A 20,534-nucleotide genomic window follows, 5' to 3' on the forward strand; every position below is an offset into this window, starting at 1 on the left:
TGGAGAGAGTCCGGTATGGAATTATGGGTAACCTTGATAAATTCTAAAGTATATGGCAACCATTTCTGGATCATCTTAACCAGTTAAATGCTAGCTCTGATCAGTAATGTGGGGCATAACATGCTGTCTGCTCTGCCTTCTACTGAATGCTTGATTGTTTGTGCTTTACCACTGGAACTGCATATACACCCTGGTTCTTAGTCTTTTTATTTCTTTATTTTTTCTTTCTTTTTTTATTTGTATTATTATTATTAATGGTTGATGATATTAATAATTATTAATAATCATTTATATTGTTGTTTTTATTGTTAATATTATTATATATATTATTTATGTATATATTTTACAAATGTATTTTGTTGTTTTCTTTTGTTTTTTTGTAAAATGTAAAATTCTAATAAAAATACCATTTAAAAAAATAAGTGTAATAATACAAAACATGTTATTTTATGTTGTATAGTTTAAACAAACAGTCAAATAAATAAATACTAACTTAATATCTGGTAATGTAGTTATTATTATTTTTTTTATTTGAACAGGGACAATGCACAATAAAACATGAACCCTGTATATAACAAGAAGAGATGCATTGCACCAGGTTTTAGCAACTTGCTCTTTTCCACCCTGTTATTTATACACCAGACAAGCTACTACAAATGCAGTAAAACAGGCTGGTCCTGCTTCAGAAGAGCAAGAGTTTTAGCCATCTTTGTAGTTCATGTGTCATGTTTGTGCATGGCTTTATGCATAAGCGCTGCTCCAGTGCAGTTGGTGGCAGTAAAACTCCAAACGATGGTTCAGTGACTGTCATAGTATTACATGAAGAAGAGGAAGAGCGGCAGAATAAACGCGTGCAGCGCTGTGTTATTGAAGTTTGTCCATTACTGATATCTGAAGAGCAGAAATGAGCGAAACTCCAATAACTTCATCAGTGTCAAAGGTAGTATCGAGCACACATGTGTTCGTCTTCTCACTGTTGCTGAATTAATTACGCGTGTTGAAAATAATGACAGTGAAGCATATCGAGACTTACAGATGATGTTTTTCAGGGATGTTTTGTTTTTAAGTCAACCTCTAAAAAGAGAAAGCGACATGTCGGAGTTGGTGAGTAATGATGATCATTGTTGCGAACACTCCTCCATCAGCCATCAGCAGTGTTATTCATGTGTTTTCATGCAGGTGGATATCTGATGGATGGCTGTGACGGCAGCGATCGCTTCAGGATCTGTCAGAAATTATGGGAAACTGTTCAGATGAACACAGAGGTAGATATATTTCCTCAAATGCGTCTGCTAACGCTTGAATTTTCTCATTCGTCTATTTTTGTTTTCTAATGAATGTATATTTTTCACAGGAGATACAAGAGCAGTTGAATAAACATGTTCTTGACAGTCTTGTCGAGTTTATTAAGAAGCACGAGCTCGGGATCTCCTCTGAGGAGTGGAGACAGAGATCCAGTGAAATCCCCACAGCTGCTCTCATGCTGGGTAAGTTTATCCTCATATAAGAGTGTCTAAATCATTGGCTCTAGTTGTAGTTCTATGATACCATTTAAAAAGACAGAGCAGCAGTACAGATTAGTGGGAAACTCCTATTTTATTTGGCCATAATAAATCAGGGTTTATTATGATTCATGTCCCATTTCTGTCTGAAATATAATGAAGTTTGATCATTGCACTCAAGGAATGAAGGATACAACTTGTTTTGGATGATCAAACCAGTTATTTTTGTAATAATCTTTTCTCGGGTATAAATTTCCCTTTATTCGAACAACTTTGATTTGATCTAATATTTGGAGATTGTTTCAGAAAGTAAAACAAGTGCATGAAAGTAATACGAACATTATTATTCTTAATTTGTACAGTCTTTAGTCATAATTAATATTTTATGTGATATACATGCTTGTCAAATTTTAATGTTCTTAAAGGGTTAAAAATGAAATATGTCATTTATTACTCACCCTCATGTCGTTCCACACCTGTAAGACCTTTGTTCATCTTCGAAACACAAATTAAGATATTTTAGTCGAAATCCAATGGCTCCGTGAGGCCTCCATAGCCAGCAATGACATTTCCTCTCTCAAAATGAATGTACTAATGTACATTAATGTACTAAAAACATATTTAAATCAGTTCATATTAGTACAGTGGTTCAATATTAATATTATAAAGTGACGAGAATATTTTTGTTGCGGCAAAAAACCCCACAAAATAACGACTTATATAGTGGAGGCACGCGATCCGAATCATAATTCGATACACTGATTCATTTGTGCTCCGAATCTTCCTGAATCAGTGTTTTGAAATCGGCCATCACTATATAAGTCCTTATTTTTTTTTATTTTTTTTGGTGCACCAAAAATATTCTCGTCAGTTTACAATATTAATATTGAACCACTATACTCACATGAACTGATTTAAATATGTTTTTAGTACATTAATGGATCTTGAGAGAGGAAATGTCATTGCTGGCTATGCAGGCCTCACTGAGTCATCAGATTTCAACTAAAATATCTTAATTTGTGTTCTGAAGATTAACGACGGTCTTACGGGTGTGGACATTTGTTTGACATTTGTTTTTTTCCTCGAATGCTGAAAGGAAATGCAGTGTGTGTGAAGGTTTTTTTTTCTTTCCCCAAAGTGCATGTGGATCTACTTTTGTGTGTGTTTTTGCCCCTATAGCCCCACTCCTAGCTCCGCCTATTTTAGGCATTAATAAAACCTTTTATTGTCATCTAGGGGTGAATGTGCCGGATCATGCCATGACATTACGAAGTCTGTGTAATCTCCTTCAGGATTCTGTCACCCCGTTTGTGGTGTCTGTTCATGCCAAAGAATGTGCAGGTATGTATGAATCTCTCCTGCAAGCACATGTGCACTACCTTCAGGAAAGATTGAGGTTTTCAAACATGCAAAGTGTTGATTGCGGGATTTACTTTGGATATTTGCAGCAGTTTGTATAAAATAAATTAGAATAGAATAAACAAATAAATAAATGTTTTCAAATTAAATCTCAAATCTACTCAATCTACCATCTACTCAATATATTGAGAATACACTGATTTATTATGCATAGCCTCATCTGCATATAAATTGCATTTGTATGTTGTCATCAAGACATAATGACACCGGGTTCAACAATAAACCGTGTCGTTTTCTGACAGCTGTGAAGCTCTTGATCCAGAAGGTTCTGGAGCAGCTGATGGGTAAAGGAGTGTCTGTGGATGAAGAACAGGAGGATGATACAGCTGTGCTTCACAGGACACAGTGTACTATTAGTGCTCTGTGTCAGTGGTACAAGACTGCTGCCAAGGTAAGAGAAGACAAGAGAAGTATGCTTAACTACAATAAAAGATGTGTATATTCTGAAAGAATAGATTTTAAGGCCTCATTCCATTGTGAAGTAAACCCCATATGATGCTCTTTGGTAGTTTCTTTTGTGGATTTTTGTGTGTTTCTATTGCTTGAGAAGTACTGTATGTGATTGTAGCAGCAATATTAGAAAGCTTGGTTTGGATTTAAAATTTGTAAACGAGTTTGGTAAATTCTAGTAGAAGTTTGAAAGAGATTCTGCCCTGTTGATGATGTGCTGAACTACTTTAAACATTCAGAATTATTGGTCTTTTGCAGAAATGCACCCACGCTTCTCCGAAAAGGAAAGGAAACTTGAAAAATGATGACGTGCCTCGGAGTTTGCCTGTTGTTGTGATCTTCAAAGACTTTGAGGCGTTCAGCCCACAAGTTTTACAGGATTTTATCCTTATCTGCAGGTGGGATTTGTGAAGTGAAATGTCATGGAATAATAATGTTACAGTGCTTGCAAGGTTAATTCAGCTTATTTTACAGAAAAATTTGTAGATTGTTACACCCTCTGTACATGAACATTTAACATTAACATCATGAAGTAAATTGCTTCAATTATAATCAGCAAAGCTGTTATCACTGTAGGCTTTACAACGTGGTTTCAGCTCACAGGTGCACGTTTTGCGTTTTTGAAAAGCCACCCAAAATTATTATTTTTTTAAATATTGAGATACATTTTGACAGTCCAATGTAAATACATATGCAGCATGTTGTGTTGACGGTGTTGTTTGAAAGTTTCCCATTGAGAATGGTCAACAAAAATCAGTAACACTTTAGTTTAGGGTCCAATTCTCACTATTAAAGTTGTTTATTAGAATGCATATTACTAGGATATTGGCTGTTTATTAGTACTTATAAAGCACATATTAATGCCTTATTCTACATTACCTTATTCTATATCCCTTAATCCTAAATGTACCAGCCATCAACTCAACAACCTTACTATTAATAAGCAGTAAATTGTTTTGAGGCAAAAGTTGTAAATAATAGTTAATAGTGAGTAGATATGTACGATTAATCATTAAAAGGTAGCGATCAATATAAAGTAACTTGGCTCTTTAAATAACGATTATCGATTACATAAGTGACTATTAAAAATGTATTTGTCATTGAATCATTCATTCAAAAGATTTTGTTCTAAAACATTTATTCAATAATGTGAGTCATTGAATCATTCATTCAAACCGATTAAAATCATTCATTTTAATTAAACATTTTTAAATAAACTGCAGTTATATTTTGTCAGAACCTCTAGTAAATGTTATTTTGTTTAGTTCAGAATCTTGGGAGAATTGTGTTTGATCTTTATTCGAAACCAAAAATAACGTGATATTCAATTTATCCAAAATCGTGCAGCTCTAATAGTGAGAATTGGACCCTAATCTAAAGTGTGACCCAAAAAAATCTATGGCCACAGCAAAACTCAAGCCTTTCATTTAAACAGAACCTAAACCTAACACCTGAGATTAAGATTTTGTCTGCCTTGAAAGCACTATTATTTGCAGGAAATGTTAATATTGTTTCATAGTTTAAATTGAAAATCTGTTTTGTATGGTCATGATCTGAAAATCCCTAATCTTTTTTTCCTTCCTAACAGTCGATACACCCAGGAGCTTCCGTTCATCTTTATTTTCGGCATCGCCACGTCTCCCAGCGCTATCCAGCACAGGCTTCCTCACTCTGTGTCGTCTCTGCTCTGTATCGAGGTCTTTCAGTCTCTCTCCTGTACGCAGCATTTAGCCTCGGTTTTTGACAAGGTAAGTCACATTGTGATTTGTAATGGAAGTTAACATTTTAGTACTTCAATAATTTCCTGTTTATGTTCTTCTGATTTCATTATGTGTTTTGTTTTGTTGTTTTACAGCTAATTCTGAACTCTCAGTTTCCGTTCAAGCTCAGCAGTCGAGTGATTCAGGTGCTGGTTGGCATCTTCCTCTACCATGACTTCTCTGTTCAAAATTTTGTGAAGGGCCTACAGGTGAGCTGATGCATGTGTCATTGTGGCATGTGTATGGTGTCTTTGTTGGTCATGTGTTGGAATATAATGTTATTGAGAAACAAATATCGGTGACAGTAGTGCGACTTATTGGCTTGACAACATTCTGATCTACTATTTAGAGACTATTCTGAGACTAAATTTAAACAGTATTTCCTCCTATAGGGTTTTCAAGATAAAACCATCAAACTCTGCTCAGACCTTCAGACTGTTCTGTATCTTTTCTAACTGATTCGACTTAAGATGTTTGTTTAAACGGACCATCAAAACTACAAAAAATACACAAAGTCCCATTGACTTTAATTGAGGGGGTCAAAACTTTTATACAATAATAATTAGAGGATTTAGGCTGTCTGTTACTAGCAAAACTTAGAGGGTTAGTTCACCCAAAAACGAAAATGTCATTAATTACTCACCATGTCGTTCTACACCTGTAAGACCTTCATTCATCTTCAGAACACACTACATCCCACATCAAAACTCAATTGCAAGGTGATTTTTTCAGAACCGTCAAGAGTTTGTGTTATAAAAGAGACTCGTCATTCTTATAGTTGTTTACGACAAAACAACATTGTTGTTAGTCATCATTTTGTTATTTCCATAGCACATAAACAAAACATTTAAATATTTGAATGATGTTTATAAATATGGTATTTAGGTAATTCACTCAGAAACAATTAAAAAATATATATTTATCAACACAAGCCAGCCAAAGAGTTTTATACCACTTGCTTTCATATTTATTATAAATCCATGTAAATGTCAGTCCTGGGCATGCCTCATTCTTCACGATTGCATATTTTACTACATCATCTAAAACATTATTTTTAATGTGGGATTGGAGAGTACTTCAGGAATATGGATATGTTGCAAGCACTGCATTTAAACCTTTTGTCTTGCAGTTCTCCTTGTTAGAGCACTTTAATAGCCAGCCTCTCAGTGTGCTGTGCTGTCAGAAGAAAGAGGCTTTGCTTTGTGTCAAGACACTGAGCCAACAAAACGTGGAAAGAATCCGTCATCTGCCCTCATTCATGAGGTACACACAGGAATGTTCACTCCAGTAAAGTGCTGCAATAACAGTTCTGTAACCACACAACACTGTCTCTGTAGGTTTGTGGAGACTCAGGAGCCCCAGGAGCAGGTGCAGCTCCTTACTAGTGATGAACATGTCAAGGTAACTATTACTTTTTATTATTATGGTTCCACTATAATCTGTGTAGTTCGTTGAATTTTCTCTTTTTCATTTCTAGTCCATGCAGAGTGTAACAACAGGTTCTGTGAAGTCGTTGTTTTGTGAGTCAGGTTGACAACAGTTAGATGATGCACCACAAATCAAAGAAATACACAAACTCATGCCTGGTATATCTGTTTGCAAACGTCATTGCTGCAACTCCCACAGCTAACAGCTGAAGAAATTGACAAATGACCAAAGTTTAAAAGAAGAACTTGTGTGAAATTCAGGCAAGCAAAGTATGCTTTGTGCTTAAATGAGACCTATTATGCAAATTTACATTTACATGGTGTTTAAACTTAAATGTGTGTTGGCGGTGTGTCTGTACAACCACCCTATAATGCTAAAAATCCACCCACTCCTTTTTTTTAAATCCCAAAAAACCTTTTTGTTTAACCGTTTTGATTTTCTGAGCAGTATGACGTCATAAAACAAAAGTACAAATTTTTTATTTATTTATTTTTATTAATGCAAATTTACAAATTGGAAATTAGGGCTGCACTTGACTAAAGATTTTTTTGGTCTACTAGTAGTCATTCATTTTAAGTGATTAGTCGACTAATAGCACAATTATTAATAAACCATATAAATCATAATAAAGAGCCCTTAATGCCTATAGCCTAATCAGCGCTCAAGTCCACACATAAAGCTCTGCCACAAGCTCTGCTGACCCGTCATCTCCACAGTAGTGGAAGCGCCTATATGCACGTTTCATACGGATTACATAACCTGAGAATATTTGATTTCCAGATGAATTTGTTCATTTAAAAGTAGCATTTTGCTTTCCATAGATATATTTTTATACATGTGAGACAAGTTTACATGGAGTTGTGGTTCTTTTTTGCCTTGCTCAAGTTCACAGAGATGGCAGAAATCTCACCGTTTGGTTTCATTATGACTTCGACACTTACTCTGTTGTTTTTCCTGCGACTGATAAAATTTAGGTCAATTAAGCCTCTTCTTGTCAACTAACAGTTAGTGGACTATTAGGGGGCAGCCCCATTGGAAATAGTTAAATATTTACATGTAAGCAATAAACTAATCTTCTTTTGTGATTTGTCTTTTTAGGATGTATGTCAAAAATTACTGAAAAACCTCCATAAATACCACAAAAATTACTATCCAGTTCTTCTGTGTCTGCACTCTCTGACATCATCACTGCCTAAGTTTCCTCTCGGGAAGCACGTAAGTAGACCTTTTAGCAACACTTTTTTTTTTTTTTTTTGTCTTTAGTACACATTACATGTACCTAATAGTAATAACTGTAAATTATGCATATTTACATGGAACTAACCTTAAACCGAACCCTAACTTTATAGAAAGTGCATGTTATTAATTAATATTACTCGATCACTTAGTGCTGAGTAATCATTTAGACAACATGGTCAAATGATCTTTTCTTTTTCGGAGCGCATTGTAGATTGTATAGTTTGAGTCTCATCCAGGGGTCGTATTCACAAATCATCTTAAGGCTAAAACTCGTAACTTGCCGAATTAGGAGAAACTAATGGATGTGTCAGTCCTAAATTTAGGACTCCTGAATGTTTGCTCTAAGAGTATTTCACAAAGCATTTTAGCGTTAAAGTTAGGTAGTCGAGAGGACAAACAATCCTAAAATGGCTGTTGCCGAATCCTCCTCAGCTGTCTATCCAAAGACTCTGTACACTACTGAGGCAATAGTGATAGATCCTTGGGTGCTGAACCTTTTTTTTATAAATGCAATACATGCATTTAACAAATGCATATTGACATCATTCATAGCAGCGGTTACCAACCTTTTGTCCATGAAGCCCTCCACTTGACTAGGCTTGCTTCTGTTTGGGACAGTAACAAGAAACAAGATTTCAACCAGAAACAAGATTATTTGCAGATAATTTTGCTTGTTTTAAGCAAAAACTGACTTCATTTTGATTTTATTTTCCAGAAAACAAGGAAAAAATATCTTGTCATTTTACGTATCTAGTAAAAGCATCTTGATTGAAGAATTCTTAGATATTTAGACTGGAAACGAGAAAAATATTAAATAAGAAAAGCATTTTTGCAGTGTAGTTTCTTTGGTTACCTCTGTAAACAAAGCAGCGCCAGCGCTGCACTTCTATAAACACTACTGTAATAGGCATCATACGGAGGTAAGATTAAAAGAAAATGTCATCGAAACTTTTGTGAAGTCAGTCAGTTCCTTCAGAAATGCATTCATATGAGCCCCCACCCCAATGTAATGTGATTGCAGTGCATTTTGTGTGCAAGTCCGGGACAAAAAACAGAACTGGCCGGTTCTGATAGAGTATTGCATTCGGTAGAGTATTGCATCTCAACTACTGGCAACCCTTCACCTGAAGCTCTGAGGAGAACACACTCCCATGTTAGGGAAAGAAGAGAAGAGAGTGGAAAAATTCTGGATATTTTTGAATAAAGTAGTTTGAACCATATACATGTTTTCACTACGTTATTGTATAGCCAGCCGCTGCTGTCTTTTTGCCGCAGCTCTCACAGCTGGTGTGAACAAGCTCGCGTCTTTTACGTCATAAAAATGTGATCGGTTTATGTGATCGGCAAACTGAGACCACGTATAGAATCAAAGGAAGTAATTGACAACATTTTCATATAAGTGGCCGATCATTTGGAGCATTCCTAGAAACTATACAAAAAGGTTTTTCGTATCCATGTTTGACCTCAAAGCATATAAAACTTCCCAGGCTGGGAACCACTGATCCATAGAAACGAGGTCAATCCCGCCCTTACTCCTATAGTTTAAGACTTCTCTCTATTCCTTAGGTAAGAGTTTCCTCTTAAAATCTATTCACAAAGCTGCTGAGACACACTTTTACTAAGAACCTTTACTGCTCTTTATGAAAAAACTTAGTGGTAAGATAAAATGTTTTGTGAATATGGGCCCAGATATACTACATTCGTTGTGTTGTCGTTGTCATGTGACCGACCAGCGTCAGTTGTGTCGCTTCACCGCTATTCACAAATCTTTGCTTTTTTTTTTTTTTTTTTTTAGCAGAAATTCTTACACTGTTATGGTTAGATCTATATTGTAAAACCTTTAAACTATTTTTGTCAATCTGGTTTTATTTATTGGCTATCATGCAGTGAAACTAAAAATAGAATAGAAATGGGACTTAAAATTAAACAATTTAATGTGACTTTTAATAACTTTTTATTAAACAAAAATTACCTTTTTTTAAATTAGATTTTTATTTATTTTTCAGCAGAATTAAGAACTAAATAAAGACCATGGATAGTTTAATGTTCATCACATGTGACTGTTACTGTTCTTATAGATACGAGAACTCCACGTGTCCTGCATTGAGAAGAATCTGTGGGAGACTGAGGAATATGACTCAGCCATGCAACTTCTGAGGTAACCTGTCAGAAATTACCTTTTGTATCTTTAGGTACATTATTTTTATTTTGGATAGAATTATAGTCTGAAGATTAAACAAAATCGGAGTCTGAGAGATTAGGAGAGATTGCAAGACTTGATTCGGGTCTCTCCGATGAAGGAGACAGTAAATGTGCAGTGGTGCGGGGTCCCCAGGACAGGTTTGAGAAGATCTGTTTACTCAAGCAACCACAGGACTTACTGTAGATTAACACAATAGGGCAATTGTAAACATGTTTAGGCTTCTTTAGGTTTTACTTCTCACAAACTAGACTACAACAGCATACAGAAGTTTAGGAGCTCCACACAATCCACATGTAAGTGAGGAATCATGGATCAGACACATGGATGAAGCAACTTTGGGTGCTTTCACACTGGCAGTTTAATTTGAAATGTGAAAAATTGGTAATGTGAAAGCAGTCATGCAGTTCTCTGGATTTAAACACTCTTGTAGAGTAGTAAATACTAAATAATGATAATAACTGTAACATAAAATTGTAACATATATTGTATTACAATACATTATATTATTATATTAGTCTTTAGCTGGTCACATGACTGAGCAATCCGAAGTGACCAAGTTTAAATGCCTCCAAAAATGTCACATTTGATTTTCTTCAGTTTGCACCTGATATGCATGTATTTTGTTGTTTTTAGTTTTCTGATTCAGTGGTTGCTGTGTTTATTGGAGGAAATGCTCCAGTTACAGTGTCTCTTGATTATTTTTCCACAGGATTCTAGCAAAAGATGAGCTTGTTGCAGCTTTAGAGAAGTGCACTGAAATTCTTAAATCTGCCAATACCAAACGAATGCAGAATGTGTTGCAACAAGTGGAAGATTTTATTGGCAGATTGGAAGCGCTGGAGGGTAAGTCAGTATGTGTGGTTTCCGTCCGAGCTGCAAATGTGTTTTATAGGAAAATCTGAATATCACAAACTATTTGCATTTCCATTCAGTGTGTTCAAGAGAACAAACTGCCTTATGTCTGGGAACAAAAGCGTGTCTGTAAATGTAGCCAATCATTTTAATGCCAATCTTTTCAGAATGACCAGAGCAACATTTGAAATGCTGTTCAAAAATATTGATCCATATACAACTAAAAAAATGCAACAAACAATAGATATGTTGTATTTTGGAGTTAATTGTGCAAGTTTTTTCTTTTTCTTTTTTAACCGTAGTGTAAAATAACTTTGGTTATTTTATTGCAGTAACAGGCCATGAAAATAATGCACTTTTATTTCCTTAAGATCTTAAAGGTGTAATATTTTTAAAAGGAGCTTTTCTGTTATCCTGTAATTGATTAGTTTAGAGTTTGCGTGGCAATAACACAGCCAGAGTTGTTTATAGTTTGCAATCATTTGTGTGTATTAAAAATGGATTCAGATGCACAGTTAATACCTTTAGTAATGCATTGCTTTGCCTGTCAGGTGCCACTTCAGAAGAGTCCTCTGGGGATGGTGTCATCTTGGAGAAGAACAGAAAAACGGATCTCTTTCAGCTTCAAAAGGTATTTGATGTCTTCTTGAGCTAAACTGGAATTTGTTTAACATGTTTTACATGGATGTAATGAGTGATGTGTACGTTGTAAAATAAGACATCCATTTACAGATTATTCACAAATTGCACTTCCAAACAGTGATATGCCTTTCTGTGTATAAAGTTGATGCTTTAAATTCAGTTCCTCAGTTGCTTTTTTAAGACACAGATTTTGTAACCGGAGGCATTAATACAGCATTATCTTGCTTTGGTTCAAAGTAAAAAAGTAATTATAACATTACTGTAATGCCTTACTACTAACTTTCCCAAACTTCAGTTCAGTCTGTTTGACTGTCTGAAGCACTAATGTTGACGCTGGTTTGTGTTTATAAACACTAGCTATGTTTAAATGGACACCATTTGTATCAATCGGAGTGAAATCATTCAGATTATGGCATTCACATGTACACTAAATAAAGAGATTGGGTTGATGTGTGTGTTTGTGTCACAGACAGATTTTTTGACATGTGCACACTGCATGAATATACTGAGATTTCCGCTGTTGGCTCATTCTAACCATAGCTTCTTTTCTTAGTTTTGAAAAGCAGACTTAATATTTATCTATTTCGGGTCCTAATTAGGAGATGATGAACACACAAAACTGTGCTGTGCTGCTTATATTTATCAAGCAGTAAAAATGGCTTAAAATAAAGCATCTGTAGATGAGTCTGAAGCAAGGACTGATGGGACATTGTTGTCCTGCAGCACTTCACAGATGATGAGTGGAAGGACAATTTTAGAACGACACAACAGTCATTTATGACAACAGCTTGTTCTGTGCATCATACATCATTAAACATCATTATGGAATAGATTAGAGAGGGTTTAAACCATCCCTTAAAATTCTGGCTGCATCTATAATTCAGATTTTTAATCCCCGTATCCGCTTACATATATTTATATATAATCGATTTTTAATCTCTATAATAAAAATGTACAATTCAGATTTTGATCTCCATATACATTTACATATATATATCTTCCAAGGGGTTTTTTCCCTCCTAGGACTTTTTTCCCAGTGCTAGCACGCTGGGTTTTTCTCCTAGGGGGTTTTTTCCACCCCTGGAAGTCAGCCGACATTGGCTTAATGTAGCACCATCTTGTATATGTTACATATTACCACGCTTGTTTGTACAGTTTTAACCACTTCCCTTTTTTTTTCTGTGCTTCTAATATGTAAAGCTGCTTTGAAACAATTACCAATTGTAAAAGCGCTATATAAATAAATTTGACTTGACTTGACTTAAAACAATCTGAGTGAAATTTAAATTTGGCCAACTCTGATTGACATGGTTACTTACTTTTTTTTAATTCTGTGCTACTAATCCGATTACAAACGGATTATCAGGGTCCGTGTGAATACAGCTGCTGTAGCACATGTGGACTGGAATTCACTACACAACTTTTCCTCAGATTTTTGTAAGCTGGATGAGTTAATGCTAATTGCTGAATGTCAGAGCCAGTCTGTATGTTGACAGATTTTACAGAAAATCATGTCGTGTATGATGGGCACATAGTCCATAGTACGCTTTGACATGTCTTGTGTAGATGGCGTCAATCAGCAACCTGTATTTTTATTTTATTTTAATTTGTATCCAGAAGTGTGACATATCGTTGGTATACATACTAATGGTCCTCAGACCATGCAATGAATCAAGCACTTTGGTTTCAGCTTTGGAAAAATAGTATTGGTGTATTTAAAATGAACTCTTGACATGATTCTGTGTGCAGACGCTGCTGGAAAAAGAGTCCCGAAGAACAAAGAGACTGAATCCATATGAAGTGCTGCGCAGCCAGGTGATGGAGTTTGTTGACAGCCTTGTGAGGTAAGGAGACGACACTATAAGACTGAGATGTGCTTAGTTACTTGCTTATTTCACAAAAGCTTTGTGGTCTCTGTTCAGAGAATACCTGACTCCAGCAGAGCTCCAGCCTCTCAGCGAAGTGTGCTACTACAGTTCCTCTGGGCTCCTGCGACAGAGACTCAACATCACCCCTCGCACATCCATTCAGACTGCTCTCAGTCATCCTTTCCACTACCTGCAGGTAACCGACCACTGATTCTGACTCGCCAGTTGTTTTCCATTACAATTACATGTGACAGTATCTAAATTTTCTTCCAGCCTTTTCATTAGCCAATACAACATATGGCAGAGCTTCCCAAACTCAAAGGCACAACCCCCCCCCCCAAAAAAACATCACTTGTGAACAGCTCCTATAGCTGTCTATTTAAGGTGCATAAGCGATCAGGTCCATATGTTGAGGCTGATGCACTCATACTCGCATTTATTGAGCATCCATCAAAGCATTTTGGAGTAGGTTGATAATAGTTAACTGACTTAAGCAAAGGTATGTCAGCTTTGCTATAACAATAATTTTGTTTTATTTCAAACTGATATTCTGAAAAAACAAACAAATCAGAACAGAATATTTTAATTTGATTTGGCTTATACCACAAACCCACTGCTGTACCTTTGCTGCCCACGGTTTGGAAAGCTTCTCTTATGGTAATGAAAGGTAATGCGATGTGAATTTCAGAAACGTTAATTCAGCTAAAGGGTCGCTCGCACTGACAGGGTTTCTGGGGACACATTTCTGAGAACATTGGTGATGCAACATTTGAGCCTCAACTGCCAATGGCTATGTTTACATGCACAACTTTTGTTTCAATCGGAATTAATCAATTCCGATTTGATGAATCTGAACGTGGCGTTTACATGAACGCTAAATAAAGTGATCAGGTTGATGTGTGCGTTTGTGTCACAAGCTTCAAATGGGAAATGAGTTTTTGTTAGGGCCGCCCTTGACTAAACATTTTTCTAGTCGATTAGTTCATTTAAGCTATTAGTTGACTAATTGCGCGTTTATATTATTAAACCATATAAATCATTATTTAATTGCCTATAATACATACTAGCCTAATCATGCTCGAGCGCACGCATAAATCTTGCCACAGCGCACCGGCAAAAGTAATGATTATGAATGTGGCGTGGAAAAAAACAGAAGCAAACACTTTAATTTATTGATGATGTTTTCTGTGTTTTCAACTGCAGAGATGAAGTCGACGATGCTGACTCGTCATTTCTGCAGTATGCATGTTTCATATGGATTACATAATCGGAGAGTATTTGTTTTCCATTTGAATTGGTCCATTTAAAGTGGACATTTCAAGCTTTCCATAAATATTTCTAGTGTCTGTGAGGCAAGTAAACCCTGAGTTTTGTCATTTCATCATTACAGCATTGCTATGTCATTGCATATGCGCAGTACTTTCCAGTTTCGGTTTTCAGTCCGATCAAGTGTTTGTCTTCTCGATTGGATTAGAAGAGGTATAAACCACCCCTTCCAATCCGACTGAAATTTCATTTGGATTGAGCTCAATCAGATTGATTAGGTGTTTACATGAAGGCGATTAAGCTGTCAATCCGATTGCTAATGGATTATTTGGTTGTATGTGAACATAGGAAATGTGAATGCAGGCAGTAATTCACCTGAAACTAACAGCACAGCTGACTTGCGATTTTAATTTGTTAGATCAGGCAGTGGCATGTAGGGACTGTTTGGGCTGGGGTGGCCCATGTGGGCCCCATTTGAAGCATAAATCAATTTCCCTCTGATATCAATGTCTTATTGGCATCAAATTTATCAGAAAACTGTAGGTGAATGTTCTCAGCAGTGTGACTCCAGAAATCCTGTCCGTGTGAGTGGCCCTTTAATTCATCCCTGCACTTAATCTGATGAGAAACTGAAGTGCAGAATGATGTCAGAGTTTTTAATCTGCATTGATTGTGGAGAGTGACTCAATTTTGAGCACACACATCCTCTAAATGTGACTTTTATCAGTGTTTTGGAACACATTAGCTTATAAATAACCTTGAAGCCAACAGACTCGTCAATATTATGAGTTTGACTGTAAGTCACAGTTTGAGTTGGCTTTGGCAGTCTGCTGAAGTCCATAAATTAAAGGGAAAGTTCATCCAAAAATAAAAATTCTGTCTTTTACTTAACCCATATTTTATGTCAAATCTGACTCTTTCTAATGTGGAACATGAAAGAAGATATTTTGAAAAACAATTCAGTGAAAGTCGATGGGATACCATTTTTTTTCTTGGTTTCCAACATTCTTCAAAATAGCCGTGTATTCATTTAGTTACTGTGTTCTGTTGTTTCTTCAGAATGAAATCCTGAAAACGAACGCTGGCACCATCTCCAGCGCGGCTCCAGACCTCTGCATCGCATACAAGCTTCATCTCGAGTGTGGAAGACTCATCAATCTGTATGACTGGCTTGAGGTATGAAGATGCTAAACTAACATCACACATAGAGGTGGGTTATCTTGTTCTCACAGTGCGGATGGGACCTGTCATTGTTTGTGATATTTTCAGGCATTTGCAACTGTGATGTCAGCTGCTGAGGACCAAGATGCTGATTCTGAGGAGTGTGGCAAATTTGACAACCTTAAACAGTATCCTTTTTTGACATTTCTCTTATTTTAGTTATGAAAGAGTTGTTTTTAATTTAATACATTTAACTATTAAAAAAAGTACTGTTCCTGCATTCTTTAGAGGTAATGTTCAAGGTAAAAGCATGTGACTGTCATAAATGAACACTTTTCTTGTACGTGTTGTTCTTAACATTAGCAGTGCTCGTTTCATTCAGGCTGTTTCTGAGATGGAATTTCTTGGCTTCATTAAATCAACAAAACAGAAAACTGACCATGTGGCGAGACTGACTTGGGGCGGCTGTTAAAGAAACAGTTTCCTGAACACGAGAGAGAGGCTGGACATTTATAAAACAATTAGTATGCCTTTTGCACTACAACTGTACTCTCAGTTGTATTACTTGTTTCTATTACTTTTTGTGTTGATGTTTTTTATTTGTTACAATTTGTTAATTTACTATTGGAATAAAAAAAAAAAAATACTATTTTAATGTCTCTGTCAAATATTTTAATTCACTGGATCTGTTTAAATTTTATCAAACAATACAAGATAATAAACATGAAAATGAATTTGAAAGATCACATTTTTTTTTCATTTTTATTACAATATTTGAAAGTGACAAGAGTTCTGCTGTAAAAAAAAAAAAAAACTTTATTTACAGAAAGTTGGAGTGGCAATATTAATTAAATTACATTTAACATTAATATTGCCACTCCTACTTTCTGTAAATAAAGAAGTTTTAATAAATATTCTAAATTATATTTATAATACAACAGTGCAGAACAATATATAATATATATATATATATATATATATATATATATATATATATAATATTATACAAATTCTGTTTTCACTTTTTTACTTTAATTTACAGTGTCTCTATTACACTTTACATGTACTTTCTATAGTAATAACTTACAAATTATTAAATAATTACAAGCAACTAACCCTAAAACGAACCTTAACCCTAATTATAATGTAGTACATGTCAATATTACTCAATACTTATTTGTATAAATGCATTCTAACATTTTTTTTTATTTAAAAAAAAAAACTTAACAGGAATCCCATTATATAAGTCGAAGGACACACTTTAGATTGTGTATGAGTAATAAAACTCATCTAATCATAGAATTGAAGCACTGTTTTCTCCCTTCGGCTATTATTCTTATTTGTCACTTTGGATCTGCAATATAAATAAATGTAAATAACTATGGTCTCATTTTTTGTGATAAGCTATTTTAAAACGCACACGTTCAGTAAATTCAGAAGCCTCTCGATCGCCCTCTGGAGGAGAAAGGAGGAATGACGAGGCTGAGCTGTGCCTTGCCGCACTTACAGCAGACAGAAGACAGAGAGAAAGCAATGGATTTGAAAGAATAAAGGAACAATCAAGCGAGTAAAGTCATGGTGAAGTGTGTTATCTGAGCAGTGAAGATAAAGCAAAAGCTTACAGCACCTGGTATTCCCAGGCGGTCTCCCATCCAAGTACTAACCAGGCCCGACCCTGCTTAGCTTCCGAGATCGGACGAGATCGGGCGTGCTTTTTTTTTTTTTTTTTTTTTTTATTATCAAAAAGTACAAAAATAATATTTACATAACTCAACTGATCATTACATTCCAAACTCACATTAAACTTGAATACATAACTTTTGCAACTCTCAAAAAACAATCAATCATAAATATCAAACATTTTCTTAACTCAAAACATACCTTTTCAAACTTTTTCACATTAACATAGAATACATATATTTTAAGCATTCAAAAGAAGTCACAAACAAAAATATCAAACATTTTCTTAACTTCAACTCAAACCATGCCTTTTCAAAATTTTAGGCTTAATCCTTCTTTTATACATATAAATCCTCCTTCTTCTATAAATGCCTTTTCAAATTCTTCCTTACTTAGGTATTTCCACATCATGTACACATTTTTCCTCACAGCATTTTCAAATATCTCAGTTACATTCACTTTTTTCCTATCAAAATATGCCATGTTCCTCCTCACCCATATTGCATACCTTGCATGACTCAACATTAAATTCCACAAATTTACCTTTTTGTCTTTGTAATTTACCAAATCACCAAATAAAAACATTTTTTTCCATTCATTTCCCGCTGGCTCTTTACCCAATCCATCTTTTATCATCTTTTTTATTTTTCCATGAAAGTCCTCAAGTTCCTTGCACTCCAGGAAAATATGCATCAGAGTTTCTGGCTCTGTCTCACATACATCACATACTCTGCTTACATTTTTATTTATTTGATGAATTACCACTTTTGAATATATCCTATTGTGTCTCAGTTTAAAATCCAAACTCTCACAGTCTAGTCCATTGTATTTTATATTTAAATTGCTCCATACTGTTTTTTCTTTCCAATCAGGAAACAGTCTTGGCCACACTGCCTCTGATGCAGGGGCTTTGATTTCTTTCTTTACCATTATTTTATATACTGTTTTTACATTTATTTCCCGCAATAATTTTTTACCCTCATTTTCAACAATATACATTTCAGGCATTCCCCAATCCCCCACTTTAGTGGTTTCTCTTTCAATCCTTTCCACCCACTTCTCCGGCAAGCTTTTTTTTATATTTTCACATTCACAGTCCACTTTTTCTTTCTCAATTTCATCACTCCACCCCACCACGCAGTCATATATTGCCCTATTTGGCATAAAACCCTTTACATATTCATATGCCAAGTCTTTTACTTTCCTTACACCCGCTCTCATGAACAGTCTATTATATAACATTTTCCCTCCCCTCTTAATTCTCGGGTTCAGAAATATTGGCTGGTTGTGAATTTGGTTTATGTTCTCACATTCATATTTTACATTCTCCACAAATTCAGCCCATGCATTAAACACTTCTTGGTAGTACAATGGCAATTTTTCAATCATTGTCTTTTTTAATGCCATGAACACTCCCTCCTCCCCACATCCTCCACCTTCTTTTAGGTATTTTCTCATATACCCCTTCCATCCATATTCTACCTTATCACATAAATACTTTTTCATTGTTTTGACTCGTATTGCCTTCCTTTTAGTGCCCAAATCTGTCAGCCTTAAACCTCCCTCACTATAATCTGCTATTAAAGTTTTTGCAGATATTTTCACCCCTTTCCCTCCCCACACAAAAGTATTTACAGTTTCTTTTATTCCATTTAAAACCCAATCTGGCAAGTCAATTACTCCTATCACATAATTGCACTTGGTTAATAGAAGGGAATTTGCAACTACCACCTTACCTCTTAATCTTAACTCCCTTAGCCTCCAAAACTGTAGCACTTGTTTGATTTTATTTAGCACTCCCGCCCATGTAGCATCTCTTGCCTCTTTAGCATTCCCTCCTATGTTTACCCCTAAAATCTTTATAAAATCTTTCGTTATTTTGAAAGGAACTTCTATCCCTTCTACCTCCTCTCGCCCTATGCTCATTATTTCCGATTTTCCCACATTTATTTTTGCCCCTGACGCTTCCCCATATTTTCCCATCTGTTTTCTGATTTTATTTATGCTCTCTATATCTCTGACTGTAAAAGTAGTGTCATCTGCATATTGATGAATTACACTCATTAACCCATTTGGCATCTCAATACCTTTTATTTCTTTATCCTTTTTGATTAGTGTTGCCAGCGGCTCGGCTGTTATCGAGTACAGAATTGCTGACAGTGGGCATCCTTGTCTAACTGACCTTTCCAAATGAAAAGGGTCAGTTAAAACCCCATTTACTTTTACGCAACTTTTAGCATTTGCATATATTAATCCTATCCACTTTTTCATCCTGTCCCCAAACCCAAATCTCCCCATTGTCTGCTCTATAAAACCATGTTCTACCCTGTCAAACGCCTTATTTAAATCTATAGATAAAATCAAACCACCCTTCCCATCCTTCCCCATCCCTTCTACTACATCCCTTATTGTACAGATTGTATCGGTTATGTCCCTCCCTTTTATGCTGTAAGCTTGGCTTGGTGATACTATTGACCCTGCTACCTCTTTTATCCTGTTTGCCAGTATTTTTGTCAGTATTTTGTAGTCTGTGTTTAGTAGACTTAAAGGTCTATAATTTTCTAACTTCAGTGGACTTCCTTTATTTTTATATAATATTGTAATTATTCCTAACCCCATTGACTCAGGCATCTCCCCATTCTCTTCCATTCTCCTAAAAACCTTCCCCAATATTGGCGCTATTAACTCTTCAAAGGTTTTATAAAATTCATGCGTTAACCCATCTGAGCCTGGACTTTTATTCTTTTTAGTCTGCTTTATAGCTTCTTTTATTTCTTCAATACTTATGTCTTTTTCACATATGTTTTTCTCGTCTTCGCTTAACCTTGCATCCACAGTATTCAACACTTCCTCCATACTTTCCTGTTTTACCCCTTCTTATTTAAACAACTTCTTATAAAATGTTTCTGCTTCTTTTATTATTTCCACATAATCGGTAACCTTCTCACCTTTCTCATTTTCCAGTTCTATTATATGCTTTTTCCTTTGTTTTTTCTTTTCTAAGTTTAAAAAGAATTTTGTGCTTCTTTCCCCTTCTAGCGCATACTGCGCTCTACTTCTTATT

General features: G+C 35.4%; 1 protein-coding gene across 1 annotated transcript; it reads left to right on the forward strand.

The window, feature by feature from the left end:
* Positions 1-830: 830 nt before the first annotated feature.
* On the forward strand, positions 831-16,412 carry orc3 (origin recognition complex, subunit 3). The gene is made up of 20 exons (XM_067368424.1): positions 831-940; positions 1,050-1,104; positions 1,180-1,265; positions 1,355-1,487; positions 2,739-2,843; positions 3,164-3,312; positions 3,630-3,769; positions 4,960-5,119; positions 5,227-5,340; positions 6,261-6,394; positions 6,469-6,532; positions 7,658-7,774; positions 9,877-9,956; positions 10,711-10,844; positions 11,405-11,484; positions 13,245-13,339; positions 13,418-13,559; positions 15,689-15,805; positions 15,899-15,978; positions 16,157-16,412. The coding sequence occupies exons 1-20, from the start codon at positions 905-907 to the stop codon at positions 16,260-16,262; spliced, it is 2,127 nt and encodes a 708-aa protein (XP_067224525.1). The 5' UTR covers positions 831-904; the 3' UTR covers positions 16,263-16,412.
* Positions 16,413-20,534: the final 4,122 nt, after the last annotated feature.

The sequence above is a fragment of the Chanodichthys erythropterus genome, chromosome 18, assembly GCF_024489055.1.
Source record: "Chanodichthys erythropterus isolate Z2021 chromosome 18, ASM2448905v1, whole genome shotgun sequence".
Taxonomy (NCBI): Eukaryota; Metazoa; Chordata; class Actinopteri; order Cypriniformes; family Xenocyprididae; genus Chanodichthys; species Chanodichthys erythropterus.

What these genes read in the sequence shown, in the direction of transcription:
- orc3 (XM_067368424.1), top strand. Translation starts at nt 905, where the DNA reads ATGAGCGAAACTCCAATAACTTCATCAGTGTCAAAG. An exon ending in ATCTCTTTCAGCTTCAAAAG is followed by an intron (nt 11,485 to 13,244) that starts GTATTTGATGTC and finishes TTCTGTGTGCAG; the next exon opens with ACGCTGCTGGAAAAAGAGTC. An exon ending in ATCTGTATGACTGGCTTGAG is followed by an intron (nt 15,806 to 15,898) that starts GTATGAAGATGC and finishes TGATATTTTCAG; the next exon opens with GCATTTGCAACTGTGATGTC.